This window comes from Colossoma macropomum, unplaced genomic scaffold (genome assembly GCF_904425465.1).
Source record: "Colossoma macropomum unplaced genomic scaffold, Colossoma_macropomum, whole genome shotgun sequence".
In the NCBI taxonomy this organism is placed as follows: Eukaryota; Metazoa; Chordata; class Actinopteri; order Characiformes; family Serrasalmidae; genus Colossoma; species Colossoma macropomum.
In genome coordinates this window covers 12,056,999-12,075,787 of record NW_023494797.1, presented here as the reverse complement: position 1 = coordinate 12,075,787, position 18,789 = coordinate 12,056,999, and the positions used below count along the sequence as shown (strand labels likewise).

Genomic DNA, 18,789 nt, shown 5'->3' with positions numbered 1-18,789 from the left:
CTAATATGGGCATGATGCTGACTACAGAATGACGATGCACCTTCAAAGGTCAGTAAGAAAACCTTTTCCAGGAAAACTCTTTTTTTATTGGACTAATAGAAATTGTCCAAAATTACCTTGAAGGTTTTCAATAGATGTGAACAGATGTTAACATTAATTGTTTTTACTGTATGTAGAAGAAATTGTAAAACTTTCATTTTATATAAATCTAACACTTGAAGTTTTCATGAATGTTACAACTCTACGTTCTGTCTAGGGCACTGCTGGATCAGTGAAGTATATGGAAAAGGAACAAGGAACAGAGACCAAGAGCTTTTGAGGCCGTTTTTTTATTAAAAACAAACCACATTCAAAACACTGTGCTATGATATCTAGTACCACACTGGGAGAATCAAACTGTAGACAGCACCAAAGAAAAAAACAAACCAACCATGCTTGCCTACTCTGAAACAAGAAGTACAAAAACTAAACCACAAGCTAACCACACTAGACTTCCCTGGCCAATTATCAAAAGTACATTGGGAAGTGTCCGCCCTCTGACCTAGGGAACTAGGCAGTAGACGCCTGCGTGAAGCAAATGTACAGGTGTGTCCCTCTTACCTGTTTGAAACCCAGGTGGAACAAATAATCAAGTAGCTCATGTAAGCTGAGTCGGGAGTGTGCTGGTGAGATCTAACCAACATATCGCTGTTGTTGGAAGAAAACTTTGTATCTCCAAAATGATAACTTTACAGGGAAAGGAAAAAACCTACTTTACTTTTAATGTAAGTCAATGGAACCAGACGTTTTTCCAAGTCATTTTGGATCTTTTTTTTTGTCCATTCATTCTAAAATGTACACACAATGTAAAGGGTAACTATGTCAAAAACTGAAAAACGTCAAAAACGTCAAAAACGGAGATATAATTCCAACAACAGTAATAAGCACACCCCTAATACAAGAGACAAAGTCCCCTGTAAATCTCTCAACAAAGCACACCCCCAAAACAACTGCAATCCCTTGCTAAGCAGAGTTAAAAGTGTGCAGGTAAAATACCAAAACGCTCCCCCAACACAAGAGACAAGCTCATGTAAACTGAGTTGAAGGAAGTACTGGCATGATTTTTATGTATCTTTTGGAATAAGTTCCACATGGGACTTTTGAAGGCTACCACACACCGGTGAACAAGCACTATCCAAAAATTTAGCTTAGTGAAATGCTAGCCTAAACTGGCATTGTGTTAGCTGATTTAACAGAAGTTAGTGTTCTCCTCCAAGCGTGTTGAGCTGTCTAATGATGATGCGTTAGTGGCAGTCGGAAAAGTTGCGGTGGTGCTTCACGTGTCTCGGAGAATAGAGTTAACATATCCTCTACAGACAACACTCAACACATTTTAATGCACAATATGCTGTTTATTTGCTGAATATAATATATTGCATAAACAAATTAAACAAAAAATGTGCATAAAGAATTTTATGCTTAATTTTTTTCCCCAATATGTTAAATTCAGCAAATAAATAGAAATTGTGCACTCAAATTAGCATAAAACTGCCATTTTACATTCGATCTCTGTAGAGGAACTTTTTTTCACTTAGAAAATCAACAGAACACCTCATTTGGCCAGGGGTGTTCAAACATGTGCATACGACTGTGTAACTACAGAACATCACATTCCTGCACTATTGAAAGTAAGAGGTAAAAGAGGCCACAATATGACAACATTCCTGAAGCAACTGCCCGTTGGCTTCTATTATAAGTGTGTTTTGAGTTCATGGGTTTTCTGTTCCTTTCTAAGTACAGGGCAATGTGTCGAAATTATTGTGTGTGGTAATAAACAGTGTGATTCAGATGTGGTAAATAGAGGTTAGGCTGAAAAACTCTGGAGTATTCCTTTAAGGCAGGGATAGATGCTGGCAGGATGAGTGGCAGGTCTGGGCATGATGGGAGCGCTCTGTGGAGACTGGCAGGATGCTGATGCCAGCAGCCTCCATCATGCTGAGTAATGCCCGGCCTGGCAGGGGGTCCCTCAGAGAGAGAGAGAGAGAGAGAGAGAGAGAGAGAGAGAGAGAGAGAGAGAGAGAGAGAGAAAATGACAGTAAAAGACAGAAGTGAAAATGCTTTTCCATCAAAGACGCTTTATTTTACATCCAGCTCAAGAAGGTCACCCAGGACCCCCTTTCTAGAAGTGTGTGTTGGATTTTTTTTTGCTTTCGCATGAACTCTACCCTCTCCTTGTGATCCACAACTTCACTGTCCACTCGCCCCTCACCCTCCTTAACCTCTGTCTCTGTCACAAGTCATAACATGGGATCTCATTTAAATTTCATTAGCCTTCCTCTGTGCATAATATGCCCACTTATGGAAAAACTGAAATATGCAGATTGGATCTTTTCCATTAGGCCTGAGCTGACATGGAAGTCATTAATATTAACTCCTTATAACCTAAAGGCCTCAATGTAGGCCACTCGTCAGTTCTTCATTCTCATAACTGCATAACTTATATATTATTTTCATAGTAGTTACATAATACTAAACAGAAACAAGTATTAAGATTAACAACTGAATAATAGGCCTAGAGTTCAGCATTCAGCAAACTGCCAATAAATTGGTATTATAGGTCCCTATAGGGTGTAGCCTATTCTAGCCACATTCATCTGGTGAAATTACTGGTGAGGTTAATATAGACAAAGCCAGTCAGCACCAAAATTATCACAGCTCCATATGATTAGCAGAGTTTTATGGGACATTTACCTCTCCTTAAGAGTTTATTTCTATTGTTCTAGTTCTAGTGAAGTTTGGGCGGCCCTCTTTCTTGATTGTCTAAGTGCACAAATAAGTTAACACTCCCTCTACAGAGGAAAAAAAACAGAAAATATAGTTTTTTTCTGCACATTATTTCCATATATATATTGCTGCTGTTGGAAGAAAACCGTGTATCTTCAAAATGTTTAGAGTAGAAGGAAAAAACCTATTTTACTTTCAATGTAAGTCAATGGAACCAGACTTTTTTCCAAGTGATTTGGGACCGCTTCTTTTAGTCTATTCATCATGAAATTTACATACCATGTAAAAGACAACAGGTACTTTCAAATTATGTCAAAAAACTGGAAAATGTAAAACATGTATATATATATATATATATATATATATATATATATATATATATATATATATATATATAAAATGCTGCTGCCAGAAGAAAATCTCGTATCTCCATTTTTGACATTTTCCAGTTTTTTGACATATATATATATATATATATATATATATATATATATATATATATATATATATATATATATATATACACGCACACACAAATAAATATACATGTATATTTATGTACATATAACATGTAACATTTGTGCAGGGGTACCAAATGTTTGCATACGACTGTATATCTGTCAGCAAATCTGTATAAAGTCTTGATTGGTTAGAGGTGTGATGATCTGTTGCAATTGCCATAATAAGACCAGAAGAAAGGCTTGGGAGTCTAGGTTATAGATTATGGGTCATGTGATAATAACAAACCTTGCATCCTTTTACTATTACCATGTGATATCTTTGTAGAAGGTAAAAATGTTTTTAACTTTAATGTATGTTAATGTAAGGAGATTTTATTTTCAGTAATTGTGGACCAAATGTGAGCAGAAACTACAAATAATTGTCAGTGTTAACATTTACATAAAAATATGTCACTGTTTAGACTCAAAGGTCTGTCACATGTGGATTCATGCTCAAATTTGAATACACATTACACCTACATGCTTTAAATTATTTGCACAGCATTACATTTTACTTGTTCAGCATGCAGTAAATGATGTGACAGTACTGACTTATGACTTTATAGACCAAATACAATAATTAGCCCTGGGGTTCAGAGCTACATATGGAAAGTGACTAAAAGAGAGCAAACGTATTCTGTTTATACTTTATACATAAATAAAACAGGTTCTTTTCATACTTTATACATAAATAAAACAGGTAAAACAGGTTCATCACAGCGAGGCTGTCGTGTCCCTTTACAAAACATTTTTTATGTCTGAGTGTCTTTCTTCATATCATTGACAGGTCTCAAGGTTTTCAATTTAAATTTAGAGTTAGCTGCATGAGCTCCCTTCTCATGTGTGTTTTGGTGTGTAGGTGTGTATTTAAGTATTTGTGGGGACCAATCGCTCCGTTGCTGACAGGGAAATGTGACACTGTGGGGACATCTGGCTGGCTCCCATGAGGAAAAGCAGCTTTTATTTAAGAATGTGAAAGAGGCCAAATATTTGTTTTTGGTTCCTGAGGTTAAGGTTAGGATTAGGTTAGGGTGTAGCACAGCAGCTACAGCCATACACAAAGCGATGGAAATACCCCACAAAGGAAGCAATACAAACGTGTGAGAGTGTCTCGTCGTCTCCCCCTTCTTCTCCCCCCCCCCTTTTCCATGTGACAAGAAAGCTGTCCTGCCCCGCGTCCATTCCCATGGATCAGATTACTGCCTCCTCTAGCCACGCTATTTTTCCCCACCTGTATTCTGGCAGGCCCCGCCTGCTGCGTTCGGATTGGTTGGTTGCTTGTGAATATTATTGATTAACACAAAATAATAAGCACTAATCAAAAGGCTTTTTAATTTTTTTTAATAATATTTTCACCAAAAGGTAAAGCATAGTATAGTACGCTATAGTCACAAAGGAAAAGAGAACAGCATGAAGGATACAATTTTAATGTGCTTTAATGAGACATATGATCAAAACTACCAATGAATGAGTGTTGAGCGCAATGCATTATGGACATTGTAGTTTTTCGCGACTCCTACTCAGCGCTAACCGCATTAAAATGTCTCACTTTTGAAACTACAACTTGAAAAAAGTTGGACGCCGAACACAGGAGAAAAAAACAAACGTAGACAGAAATACAGAAATAGTGCAAACCCATTTTAGTCCGTATAGCATTTAACCTGCGAAGAAACACCAAAGCCCTCGTAGGCGTGAAACCACCAGCCAATCCCAGCATAGGAGGGAGTGGTTTGTCGGAGTACGGGTGGAAAACAAAACACAACGCCCTCAGTCTGAGTCCGCGCCGCAGCTGAGCTCGCTGCATCTCCTCACACTCGCACCCCCCACACCTCCACACACTCACACACATACACACACGCTCTCTCCTCCAGCTTTTCCCCTCCACATCCAGCTCCTACTCCACCTCTCTGCTCTGTCCGAAGATGACCGTGATTGCTGAGGTGCCATCTGCGAGCCTGACCTCCACCCGTGGGGAGTAGACCCGGAGCTGGGAAGAGAGAGAGTCTCTCTCTCTCTCTCTCTCTCTCTCTCTCTCTCTCTCTCTCTCTCTCTCGCTCTCTCTCTGTTTCTCTCCCTTCTCTTCTCACCACAGTTGCCCCAAATCGCCGGGCACCGGGGTGACTGCGCTGCTTTAGCCTTTTCTCTCTCCACCATTGAACCATCTCGACATCCACTATTGGGAATTCAGACGCACCGCTCTGCCCAGCGGAAGGGACATCGACTTTGCTATCGTGGAAATCCTCGTAGAAAAGGGCTGATTTTCCTCCTTTTTTTCCTTTCACATAAGCCTTCGAGGCTCCCTCTCAATCAGCAAAGCTGGATCCTATAAGCATGGAGACGGTGGAGAAGGAGTGCGGGGCGCTTGGTGGGCTATTCCAGGCGATTGTCAATGACATGAAGGTAGGCGGTGGGGCTTAGAGGTGGCATTGTATCTGCATGCTTTTTCCTCCGTGCGGATTGCGTTTCATCGCAAAGCCCTGTTTTCCAAAACGCACTGTGTGCAGGTTCTGTTTGTCTTCGTATGCAGAGCAGCTGCTTTACGTGCGTATTTAACACCAGATTCCTCGCTGTGCAGTTCCGTTCAGTATGCATGGGCGCTTTCTGCTTGGGCTTAGCACCATTGCATGGTAACCGGGGCTGCTGTGCCATTCAGTAGCCATGCTGTGGTATTTGATGGCACGTTCCTCACTACTGGCCATACCGTCGCTCATACAGGCTCTACTTTGCAGGTACATATTGCTCAATACAGGGTTCATTATTCAAGCTGCTCTGCAGCTGTACGAGACCTGATGGAGAGTGAATCCTTACGGACACAATGAGCCAGACGTGTGGCCGGTCTGCTGCTGATTAAGCAGACGCAACCTCTCCATTCTGTGCCATTCACTCTTCCTCTCCCTCTCTCTCTTGTGCACGACAGAAATACTGTCTCCTTCTCTGTAACGTGGAAAGCGATCCATTGATTTTCTGCCATGCATCATTTTTATTGAAGACCCTGTAACAGGGCGGACGCATAGGATGTTGGACAGTCATTGGGATGTCCAGTAGCCCAGACTGGGCCCTTTCCTCCATTTGCGGGTGATGCAGAATATTTGAGTGGAAGGAATTGTATTAGAAGCCAGTTATGACCAAAGTTACTAGCACTGCTGTGCCATTCTGATGTCTACAAAGGCTGCTGGGCAGTCAGTGTGTCCAGCTATGCACCTTGTCTGTCAAGCCTTAGATGTTATTCTCTCCCCTTTCGTTTCATTTGTGAGCAATGCAAGGCATATTCAAACGGAACAGGAAGCTTATCGTAACCCAGCTGTCCAGCACTATACCATACCGAGCCCTTTTGACCATCAGGCTGCTGTATGGTGCAATGCAAAGAGCAATAGCTTCTCGCCGCCAGCCTGCAAAGCGGTGTGACTTCATCAAAGAGGACACTCATTCATGCAGATCCCTCTTCATCTTTCCCCTTAATGCCCACTCTCATTTCCATCCCCCCCTTTTTTGCTCCGTGCAGTTTATTTTCCTTGCTCGGTGCAATTTTGACACACACACATGCTGATCTCATTCATAATTTAGCCCTAGATTCTCCTGGTTGCATGCTGATGCTGATCACCGTGCGCCGGGAGATTGCAAAATGTGGGTCAAAACATGACTCCCCACATTCAGCTCTGTGTCACGAGGACCGTTTGGTGGACTAGGTCGCCTGGTGGTGGTCACTGTTTGCCTCAATTTGGAGGCACCCCTGTTGGTCAGCCTAGTTGAGTGTGGTGTTCCACTTAGCAGTGCCTCAAGGGCACATTAATAAGGGTAGTGATTAAAATAGTCCAGTTATGTGCAATACAGTTTAGGTTTTTTAGTGTGATGTGGTGCTTTGGTTACTTTGGTGCCCTTTATCGCATGCCCTATTATAGTGTTAAATGAATAGTGGTTGAATTGGGAGTGAGTTTGTACAGTTCTAGGATAAATTGTTAATGAGTACAAGATCTTTACTTCATGTCCAGGTTCAGTTAGGGCCCATAATAAGGAAAATTTCCCTAATTTTTAATAAAATACTTTGATGTAATATGTAAACAACGTTAAAGTTCACTCCATATAGTCCCTACATAGAAACTAGGCTGCAAAACCAACCCATTTTGAATTCACTGTGTTTGTGATGTCACAAAAACCAATAGATTTACATATATCCGCCTACACAACATACAGCAGTTTAGCCCCACCCATTCACTCTGAAGTCATAAGGAGTGTTTCAGCCCAGATTGTGTACTTAGGCACAATACAGGGCAGCCAATCAGAACAGAGCTCATTTACATATTTTGCACAATAAAGAGATAACAAGAGGTTGGAAAATGATCATGTAAAAGAAATTACTGGATGCAAAACCTCATGAATATTATAAGTGAACCTCATTGGAAAAAACAACAAAGTGCAAGAAAAAATTATGGTGTGGAACCTTTAAAAGGTTCTTTAAGGTTCTTCTATGGCATCACTCCAAAGAACTCTTCTTGGAGTGTATTACAATGATGGAACAAGCACCAGTGACCTAAATTAATGATTAAAATGATCTTAACACAGATTTTTTTTGGAGAAACTGCCTCTTTGATCTTGTAATCTGACATGCTTCGTTCAGTCTCTCGTTCCACAGGGCCAAGAGAATTCCCACACTTCATCAGTCATTAAAGTGTCATTTGTTGGTGAATTCTCGCTGGTAAGCATAGTGACATTTCAGTGCTCTTTGAAGCCAAAGAATTATTATGATCAGATGGAAGCAGAGAATGCCGGTTATTCACTGTGGTTTCTCTCGTCCTTTACGTCAGTGCTGGGGTTGCTTCACAATCATAGAGATTCTTATTTAGCGTCTTAGCGGAAGCTGCCGTTTCTTGGCCATTTCTCAGAAAATGGAATAATCAGCCATCTGGTTTCTCTGCATATGCAGACATCAGCACCAGTATTTCTTTTGTTGAATACATAAATATATGCCCTGTATGTGTTTGTGTGCATGTTTTCTTGAGATTTGATTTGTCTCCTTTACCCTCTGAGTCTCCGTCTCCATGCCTGTATTCCTTTGTTGCTGGGGGTTGGCACCCTGAGGGCATTCTAGCTCACTTCTCGTATGTATCTGACAACCAGCATGCTGTCTGGGCTGTCTTTGTTCTGGTGGAGGAATACAGTAGGAACCCTATCAAATCAATGAGCCATGGACTCAGTCCAGTGTTATTCTTCTATGTTGTCCGAGAGGATACAGTGTAATAGACGAGTGATTATTAATTAATGTTAGTTTTTGGTCCAAGCTGAACTAATAGGCATATTGTAATACCTTCTCTTAACTGTTCTGATGTGTTGTTATTGATGAAGAAGAATGCCATTAGACAAGATGAGCCTCTTTGGGTGTGTATATCTTTGTATTTGACCGTGTTTCTAAATTGGCCCTGCGTGTTTGAACTGGAGGCACTGAAATAATAGCATTGGCTTGGATTATAAGGAAGAATGATTGGATTTGAATGCAGGGAGAAGGGTCACATGCTGGGTCAGTCGTCACCTTGCCCTATATACTTATTCCCTCCCATGGGCCTATAGTGGAGGGAAAAATCTGGGAAACCAGTGATGCAAGCTCATGTGGCCATGTGTTTGCCAGCTGGACTAGCCATATATCACTACTGTTTACATTTACTAGCCACCTACTGAGATGTGCATACCAGGGTCTGTACAGTAGAGGCATTCCACACATACACATAGACAAAGGTAGCTCAGCTTTATGTGTGCTGACCCTCAGTTTAAACCTCAGCCTGCCCTGGGCTAATCTGAGCTGCGCCTAATGGCAAAAATATAACATCACAATAGTTGAAGACATTTTCATCATGATGTTTGACTTTTCTGAGGTTTGTGAATATGTTGGAATGAATACAGTGTACCTGCAAAACAGTAGAGCCACATTAGTGAATAGGGTATGAAAAACTGCGTACAACATCTTTTTAAAATTCAGTGTAAAAAGAAACTATTTAAGAAAGAATATGAGAAAAAAAATGGTAGAATTAAATGATTAAAATAAGATAATGTCATTATGGGCTGACATCCAATCAGCTGCTTGTTACTATGCAGTATATGCAGTTACTCCACACCAGAGAAGGAAGCTGTAGTTAGCGGCTCGGACTCTATGCACACCTGAGTCGCATGTTGACTGACTCATGACTCAACTAACTGACTTCTAACATGACTCAAAATCAAGGCCAAAGATACTTGAAATTTCAGCCAAACGAGATCCTTGATGCGATAAAAATAGTCGTCTCTAACTTTGTGTGACTTTACCTGTCATTTTTTTTTTTATGTTCATGCACAGTCTTCATTCCAATGCCGTTCTCCAGCACCTTGCAGCTGTGTCAGGTTAGATGTAGCTTCAAATAATGAGAAAAATCTGACATACAGTAAAGCATTACATGCAGTAAATGCGGTGCTTTAAGGAAAGAGGCAAAACAACTTGAAAAGGCTGGCTAGCATGTAATTTGAATAGCAAGTGTTCTAGCTAATTTGGCTGAAGTTGTCAAATAACCTAGGTGAAGTTGCAGATTACATTTCTTTAAAATGTGCTGGATTAGCTATTACTCTAACTACCCTGCTAGAAAAATCGTTATAGACCAGCATTTCTGGTCACCAGGAAAACCAGCTTATGTTGTGTTTTGGTTGCTGGTTCTATAATTAAAGGTGTCAGACAGTTTACTTTTATATGATGCGATGCCTGCAGCAAATAATGAGACAAAACTAAAATTCTTTACTAAAGACTCGAGACTCGACTCATACTTGAACCCCAGAGACTCAAGACTCAACTCGCACTAGCACCTCAGAGACTCGGACTCGCACCACGATGACTCAACTTGAACTTGCATGAAGTGACTTGTGACATGAACATCCCTGCTATACACTGGCTCTTGTTGTTTAAACGCTCTTTGTAATTGGTCCAAGTCTGTTCATTCATGATACGTGTAGTTGTTCATTGTTCTAGAAGTACTGATGATACCTGTGATATACTCAGACAGATGTATCATGATGTAATTAATACGATAATGGAAATATATCGTTATGTTGTCCACCCCTAGTGTGTTCTAAGCCTTAGTTTAGCCTCAGTTTGCCATGGACCAGTCTTAACTTTAACATCATATATCACCAATAGCACATTTTCAGACCCTTTGCTATAGCCTTGGACTTGGCTCTAATGTCACCCAAGGGGCTTACTGAGTGGACAACATCCACACAAGCAGTGTTATTCGCAGGGCTAGAGAGCGTGTGAACAAGAGCACGTGTTCCCCCTCTCTGTTCCTCTCTTTTTTGCCCCACCAGCGATGCTGAGAATCCTCGTGAGGCCACTCTTCATGTTCTCTCGCTTATTTATTTATTTAGTTTTTGGGGGGCTGCCGTGAGATTTGTGGTATCTAAATGAACGTGTGTTTCCCGCGCCCTTCGTTAGGCTCGTTAAAGATGAATCGGGTCATTTTGGACGGCGGAGTCCTTTTTGGAAGTGTGCCAGCTCGGCTGAGGCTTTGTTGGACCTGTCAAACCCATCTCGTCTCTTACGTCTGCTGACTCGAGGAAAAGCTCCAGAGGAGTGATCGTTCTGTGTAGTAGGGGGTGAAATGTGTCAGGTCGATGCGCATGTTTTCCAGGTTCTGTCCAGGGTTATGTTATGCCGTAGGGTTTTAACTTATGATTGTTTATGTAATTAATTAATCTGTTAACTATTATTCAATCAATCAATTGAACCGTTGTGTCGTTTCCACAAACCTTTCCCCGTCATAGTGCTGCCATAATTCAAAGTTTGGTCTCTATGACAAGAAATGTCTGCTTTCATAGTGAAATGAAGTAACAGAAGCCAAATCGCCACCTACACTCTGTCCTAATGGCTCCATGTGTCACATGAACAGTATAAAGCATGAGTCATCACATAGATTTGACCTGGGGCCAAAAACATTTTGGTTTCGTTTAGCCACTTTAACATGCTCTGCACAAAGGCACAAAAAAGATGGTTCCTCAAGGGTTCTTTACTAAAGAAAATGGTTCTAAATAGAACCATGAACACTCAGTGAACCCTTTGCCTGATTAAAAGTCTCTTTGCATCACAAAAGCGTTCTTCAGTTTGTTGGAGAATGTGTTGTATATGGTTCTATATAGAACCTTTTTGGAAAGGGTTCTATATAGGTTACGATATCCTTTTTGGTGCTGTATATGACCCTGCTCAAAAAAGTTTCTGTGTAGAACTGTCTACAGCATGTTCTCCATCGATGTAAACAATCTTTTCACTGTGCAAAAACCCTTTAATCATGCAAAGGGTTCTTTGAGTGTTCATGGTTCTATATAGAACCATTTTCTTTACAAAAGAACCTTTGAAGAACCATCTTTTTTTAAAGAGTACTATCTCAGAAAAAAACAAACAAGACACTCTTTTCCTTATTTGAAGTTTATTTTGAAGTTTCCTCTACACTTCTAAAAATAAAGGAGCCAAAAAGCTTTTTCAGTGCCATAGAAGAACCCTTTTTGGTTCCTTAAAGAACTGTTACATTATGTGAATTAGAATAAGTTAAAATGTAAAAGTAAGTAAGTAAAAAACTTCTTTCTTTGAAAGGTTCTTCACACTCACAAATCTCATTTTGCAAACATGGTTCTTTAGGGAACCAAAAGCGGTTCATCTATGCAAGATGCTATAGAAGATCCTAGTTTGGTTCCTGAAAGATGTTTTCAGTGGGTGATTCTGTAGAGACCCATTTTGTAAATGAGATATGTGAGTGTGAAGAAGAATTTCTGCGTAATGTAAAATTACCTTAAATTGGTATAGAACCTTTATGTCAGGTGAAGATTCTTTAAAATTTTAAAAAGTTTAAAGTTCTCTGTTTTAAACATGAAATGAAAATAGTTCTTTTATGGCATTGATCAAAGAAAACTCTTGCTTATATTAGTGGAAAGGTTTTTAAAACTCAGTGAGTGACTGTCATGCCAAGAACAAATGCCTGGGGATGAGATGCTATCTTAGTTTGAGACACATAACAAACTGTAACATTAAGGTTAATGGAGTTAGTGACTGGATTAGAAAATAGGGACACACCAATTAGTTAACCCACAGCAACGTTGAGTATGGAAAAAAGTCGATGTGCCATTTTATTAAAAACAAGTGTCCCTGAACTGTAGGCCTGTGTAGATATCTGGCATTTTTCATGTACATTTCTGCCAATGCTGATAAATAAGCAAATAAAAATGTAGAAGTTGAGCCTAGTCTACGTGAAAGAGCATTAGGTATAAATAAGACACTTATTTCTGTAGGGTTTTAAAAGGAGTACAGTGTTTACCACAGGTCTGAAACAAGCCTGGGGGGGCACCATGGGGGGAGTAAGGGAGGTAGTTTGAATATATGGATATGGAGAATGGCGTTAACGTAATGATGAAATTGCATAAACAAAGGCTTCTTTTAAAGTGAAGGTTTAGGTTGTGGAGATGTGCAAAGAGTAATGCTTTGCATATGATATTGTGTGTTATTTTCTTTAAACAATCACTGGCACTGGAATTGGTTCAAATGGGATGAAATATACTTGTATGTCCATCTGTATGCTGGGCTAGATCTCCACAGCGCAGCCTATGTGGAAAACTAACAGAAGCAATATTGAAGTGGAAAGCTACAGTTACCATTGAGAGCCTCCACTGTAACAAGAATATATATGCTAGGGATGCATGAATATGGGAATTATGGGCCAATACTGATATCCACTGTTTTTCATGTACATATCTATTGATGCTGATGCTGATACATAAACATACATATATGTATACATATACCTGGAAGGGAATTACTGCTCTTCCAGAGTACAGTAAATATGACAGTCATTAACGGTATGAAATATGTTTCGGGACAGGCCGGCAGTACTTTCACACACACATTCACGCCTAGGGGCAATTTAGCATGTTCAGTTGGCCTGACTGCATCTCTTTGGACTGTGGGAGGAAGCCGGAGTACCCAGAGGAAACCCACACGAACCCAGGCCCTTCTTGCTGTGAGGCAGGAGTGCTTGAAATATGTTTCAGATTCTGATAATTTTTTTTAAAACAATTATTTGCCAATATTGATATGAGTCCAATGTCACTGTGCATCCCCAAAAAGATCCAATCAACATGACTCCTGGTCATCAGACCGGTAATGTTGACAAACCCCAAGTCAGATTCACTGAGGATAACTGGGGAGAGAATAGCTGTGGGAAGTAAATCAACCCAGTTGCCTTTCCTCATTTTGGTGACCACAGTGACCCCTTTCAGAGAGAAACTAGTGAAAGGAAAAAAGGTAAAGGACTTCTTAGGTGATTTAAGGCAGTTATGAAAGAGAGAGAGAGAGAGCAGTTTTCATGGTAAGTGGTTTCCATTATTCATTATAGCATGACTGCAGGCTGCAGACGCTGGAGATGATTTGCTCCTCTCCATCATTCATTCATTCGTTCATTCATTCATTCACACTGGTGAGGAAGATGTACAGTGTAGGCCTTCATCAAACCGCCTGTTTTCCTCCTCAGTCCACAAAAGCAAAGAGCCAATCAGGATAGCTACAGTGCAGCCCAGCGGAAGTGTCTCAGTCAATCAGACCTTCCCTGAAACTACCAGCCTTTCAGTGTCTGTCCCTCAAGCAAATCACATCACTTCATCCCCCCATTCAACCCTTTGTCCTTTTGTGTAAGTGAAGGAGGAGGGGTTGTGGATGAGAGAAAGCAATTAAGCAACGTTTTTTTTGCTCAATGTTTTATCTGTTGTGTAACGTCTGCATGCCGCAATGTCAAGTTCAGGAGACGTTCTTATCAAGACATATCGAGGTCTCTGAGACAAAGGCTGCAACCCTTCATCAGTCAAAGACGAGGGAAAAAAGATAAAGAACAGAAGACAAACAAATTCATTTCAGGCTAATATTTTGTATTTTTCTATAGGGATGCACCAATATTGGAATTATCTGCTATCTTTCATTTACTGCTGATATTGATGCCGATAAATAAACATGTATAAACTGTAGAAATTGAGACTAGATGTACCAGCATTATGGAGAAATCTGACATTTATTTCTTTATAGTTACAAACGGAAATACAATACAGATACTTTAGCGCAGTAACCCAATGTCACCTAAATGTTCTGCTGTTCTAGAGTACATAAATATAAAGTAAATATCAGTTTGAAATATCAATCAAATCTAAACATCTATCCAGTGCCGACAGTTTCTTTTATGCCATCATCTGCTGGTATTGATATGATTCCGATACTCCGATACACCCATAGCTTTATCAGAGCTCCTTGGCTAAAGGCATCAATGGTATTGGTTTTCATTAGCGCAGCAAAATTGTTGCGCTCTCCCGCTCATAAATTATGCAGCAAACAATCTCTCTGTTTCATCTGACAACAACTTACTGCCTGTCTGCTAATGTAATTTGATTGTGGTGTTTTGCCAAACGCAGTGTTTAAGAAACCTAATGCACACTGGATGCACTGTCAGTGTACTGTTTCGGTTCATGTGATGCAGCGCCTTTTGTCTGCGAGCTGAGGCTGTCCCAGAAGAGTTTCTGTTTGTGGACTTACGAATGCTGATGTGTCATTTTAGCGTGCTGTTTCTGTTGGTTTAAGAGTCGGTGGCTGGGAAGGATTTCAGCAAGGAAAACAGCTGCAGGATCTGCAGTGTTTTCTTCTGTACATTTCATCACCACCAGCACCTGGAAGTTTTTACGGCAAACTAATGTTCCAGCTATAAATTGCGGAGAAGACATTATGTAAAAGGAATGTGTGTACGGAATACTAGGAGTAGTAAATCAGTAGAATCTTCTGGTGGATGTGAGCCTACATTAAGGCCACGTATTCTCCGTCCACCATTCTTGCACAATAATTCTGGCTGATGTATGGTACGAGTGGATCAGACACAGCAGTGCTGCTGGGGTTTTTTAAACACTGTGTCCTCTCTATGGTCCACCTTCTAGATGTAAAGTCAGACACAATAACTCATCTGTTGCTGCACAGTTTGTGTTGGTCATCCTCTAGTTCTTCATCAGTGGTCACAGGATGCTGCCCACAGGACGCTGTTGGCTGAATATTTTTGGTTGGTGGACTGTTCTCAGTCCAGCAGTGACACTGAGGTGTTTATAAACTCCAGCAGCACTGCTGTGTCTCCACTCATACCAGCACAACACACACTAACACACCACCACCACATCAGTGTCACTGCATTGCTGAGAATGATCCACCACCCAAATAATACTTGCTCTGTGGGGGTCCTGGGGGGTCTTGACCATTAAAGAACAGGGTAAAATTGGGCTAACAAAGTATGCAGACAAACAGATGGACTACAGTCTGTAATTGTAGAACTACAACGTGCTCCTATATGGTAAGTGGAGCAGATAAAATGGACAATGAGTGTAGAAACAGTGAGGTGGTTTTAATATCATGGCTGATCTGTGTATACGTGATTGTAGCCTCTCATTCTCACTCTGTTCAAACAGCTTGTGGATTCTTGTTACAGTGGAGGCTCTCAAGGGAAACTGGAGATTTCCATTTTGCTGTTGTTTTGTCAGTTTGCTGCTCATTGACTTATCAATAGGTCTCCTACAGGCACTGTCTAGTTTTAGGTTAGAGTACAATTACTTAGTAAAATTGTGTTTAGTACATTTATTAATGCATAATTCATATCATTTGATACTGTAATACTGTGATATACTTGGAAAATTATATTGCATGTTTTGCATTGTCCCCAGCCCTTCAAAACATCTTAAAAGCTTATGATCAACTAAAGCTATGATGGATTATTTAGAGGAGCGCATATCCGTAGTTGTGTACTGTGCACATTAAGTGTGTAAATTACACTGCCAACCCCCCCCTTTTGTTATTCCTCATTGGTGCCTTTGTTTCAGTAGCTGAACTGGTTCAGTTGTGGAGATGGAATTAGGCTAATGCGGATCCACTTTTGTGTCGCTGGATCCCCACTGAAATCAATAGGGAAGAAAGGAGAAATTAAGCTGTATAGTGAGCTATTCATTTTAGTTGCAGAAATGAAAATGACTCGTTTGAACACTGACAGAATTTGTCTTTTAAGCTCCCAGGCAATGGCTGCTCAATAGCTTTTCATTAGCGGGAGAAGTTAACGGAGAGAGGCTCTTTGTTTGGAAAGATCGGCGATTGTAAAATCAGTCTTTTCTGATGCTACAGACAGTTATGGGCAATTGGAGCCGGAGACGGATGAAGAGCAATAAGACTGTAAGGGGAATGCCACCAAAAGAAGAACTATTCATAGTCAAATGTAAAAGCAAAATTGATATAAGGCTGACATTCATCTAGATCTACTCACAGTTACCCTTCAGGATAGTAGACCCTGATGTAATATCTTAAATCCACATCATTAACGGGCCCGTTTCATGGAAAATAAACTTTTTCTGTCTATTTGAAATTAAACAGTTTGATGTAGGATGTATACATTGGTAAATTTTCAAAACCTTGACCAGTCCATATGGTCCATATTCCAAAACCAAAGCTGCAAAAACATTTATTGTTTTTGTGATGTCACGAAACCACAACATTTATAAATATCTGGCTGTTCATGGCAGACATAAAAAAAACAAAAAAACAAAACAAAACAAAACAAAACAAAACAAAAAAAAAATATATATAGTTTTGTTGTGCTTGTTGACTTATTATTGATATACAGTATCTCTGTCTGGGAATGCTTTAGAACACACCGCCTAGAATTCCAATGGACTAATTTACTCAAACAGTGCAGTGAATACTATGTCCATGGCTGATCAATAGACATACTGATTAAGCAGCAAATCTGTATGCTTCTATATGCCCATCTATATGCTTCTTAATATGGATTGTTATGTTCTCCTCAACAATATCATTACCATTTAATTCAATAATCCTTCCCAGAATCACTGTTGTGTCCCGAGCCTCGGGCTTATCACGATGCTGGCATACTTCACAATGTCTGTGTTTTGTTCTCCTGATGGGACGGATGCCTTTGTCTTTTTATCATCTGCCAGCCTTCTGGTTGTTTTCTTGCCCTGATTAAAATGCACCTTTAATGCCTTTCTTCCGCTTGGTTTGGCTAAACAGAAAATAGCCTGCTTCCTTACCCTGCATCCGAGCATCTCTTAGTGCGGAGAGCGCACGGCCGAGGCAGGTACTTATTCAATTGTTTGTGGATCATTTGGTAAGTCACGAAAGAAAGAGAGAGGAAGAAATTCCAAGAGGAAGGCGGGCAACAACGGGAGTGAAAGCGAGCTGGCCCGATACTCTTTGCATAATTGGGATTGCTCTGCTCTCCTATTGGATTATCTGAGTGAATATGCTAATAAGGTATGAGAGAGTGTCCTGGGATAGAGGAGGGGGGTCGCCTTTCTCTCTCTTTCTCTCTTTCCTTATCTCTTCCCTACAAGCCCCCCTTAGTCTGGACCTCAGGCCTGTACCCCAGATTAGAGCACTTCAAACAGTGCGAGGGGGGTTCCACTGGGAATATCACGCTCCGGTTTGAGAGCGAATTAGCAGACATCAAACAGGCCGGGCGAGACGGCGGATCAAACGGGTGATGCCCGCAGTGTCTCTGCCCATGCATCCGCTGCTTTGGCGCTGTCACCAGTGACTCTCTATTGTGCTCTCTCTGTCCTGGGCAGGTGTAGTGTCTTTCTTATTGTCCTTTATCATTCCTTTCTCTTTCCGTTTCATCTCCCTTTTGCTGTTTTCCTCTCATTCCTCAGTGTATGAAAGCAAAATTGACATCTAGGATTCTTCCCATAACGATTTTGATATGAACCCATTGAATCTAATATAACCAATACAGTAAATAAATTGTACAGAAGGTGTATAAATTTGCACTCTTGCAATTGCAATTACAAAGTCACAGTATTGAATATGGATGATTGATCACGTCCGACTGATATCCATTTAATTTAAAGGGGAATTCCACCTATTTCTGCATAATTCAGTGGTTGAAGAGTGTTTTGATGTGAAACGGTGCATTGTAGAGAAAATACCGATTGCTTTACAGTGGTGGTGAAAAGAACCAGGGGTCCAGTTTTTATAAGCAGTGATAATGGTAAAACAGAGATAAAACCAAAAAAGATTTTCTTAGATTTTTCCTTTGAACCTCTTTGCAGTGATTGCATTTCAAAGGGTAAATTTCAGGCCAAAACATGATTGTAACACTGTCATACAATATTTTAGACATCAGGCAGCATCTTGACTGTTCCTTGAGGGAGTTTTCAGAGGCATCAGAACAGGGGTGGGGAACTGAGGGCCAGTCCAGAGTCCAGCACACTGATGGTTTCCCTGCTCTAGCGCACCAGCCAAACCTGGTAATTAGCTGATGGGTTGAATCAGGTGTGCTTGTGCAGGAAAATCACCAAACTGTGCAGGAATCTGGCCCTTCAAGTTCCCCACCCCTGCATTAAATGCTTCAGATGACTGGTACTTATCACCACCACTGTGAACAATTCTGACTCTCTAGGTTTCGCTAGATTGGAGCATTTTACATCAAACTGCTTCAGATGACTTTGT

The 18,789-nt window shown here is 40.6% G+C and overlaps 1 protein-coding gene across 9 annotated transcripts in view; it reads left to right on the top strand.

The window, feature by feature from the left end:
* Positions 1-5,000: 5,000 nt before the first annotated feature.
* Positions 5,001-18,789, top strand: part of mtss1lb (MTSS I-BAR domain containing 2b) — a 103,884-nt gene continuing 90,095 nt past the window's right edge. For all 9 annotated transcript variants that reach the window (XM_036584304.1, XM_036584301.1, XM_036584299.1 and 6 more), the window contains exon 1: positions 5,001-5,663. In XM_036584304.1, the coding sequence (XP_036440197.1) occupies positions 5,595-5,663 (69 nt within the window). In that variant the 5' untranslated portion in view covers positions 5,001-5,594. The remainder of the gene's footprint in view (positions 5,664-18,789) is intronic.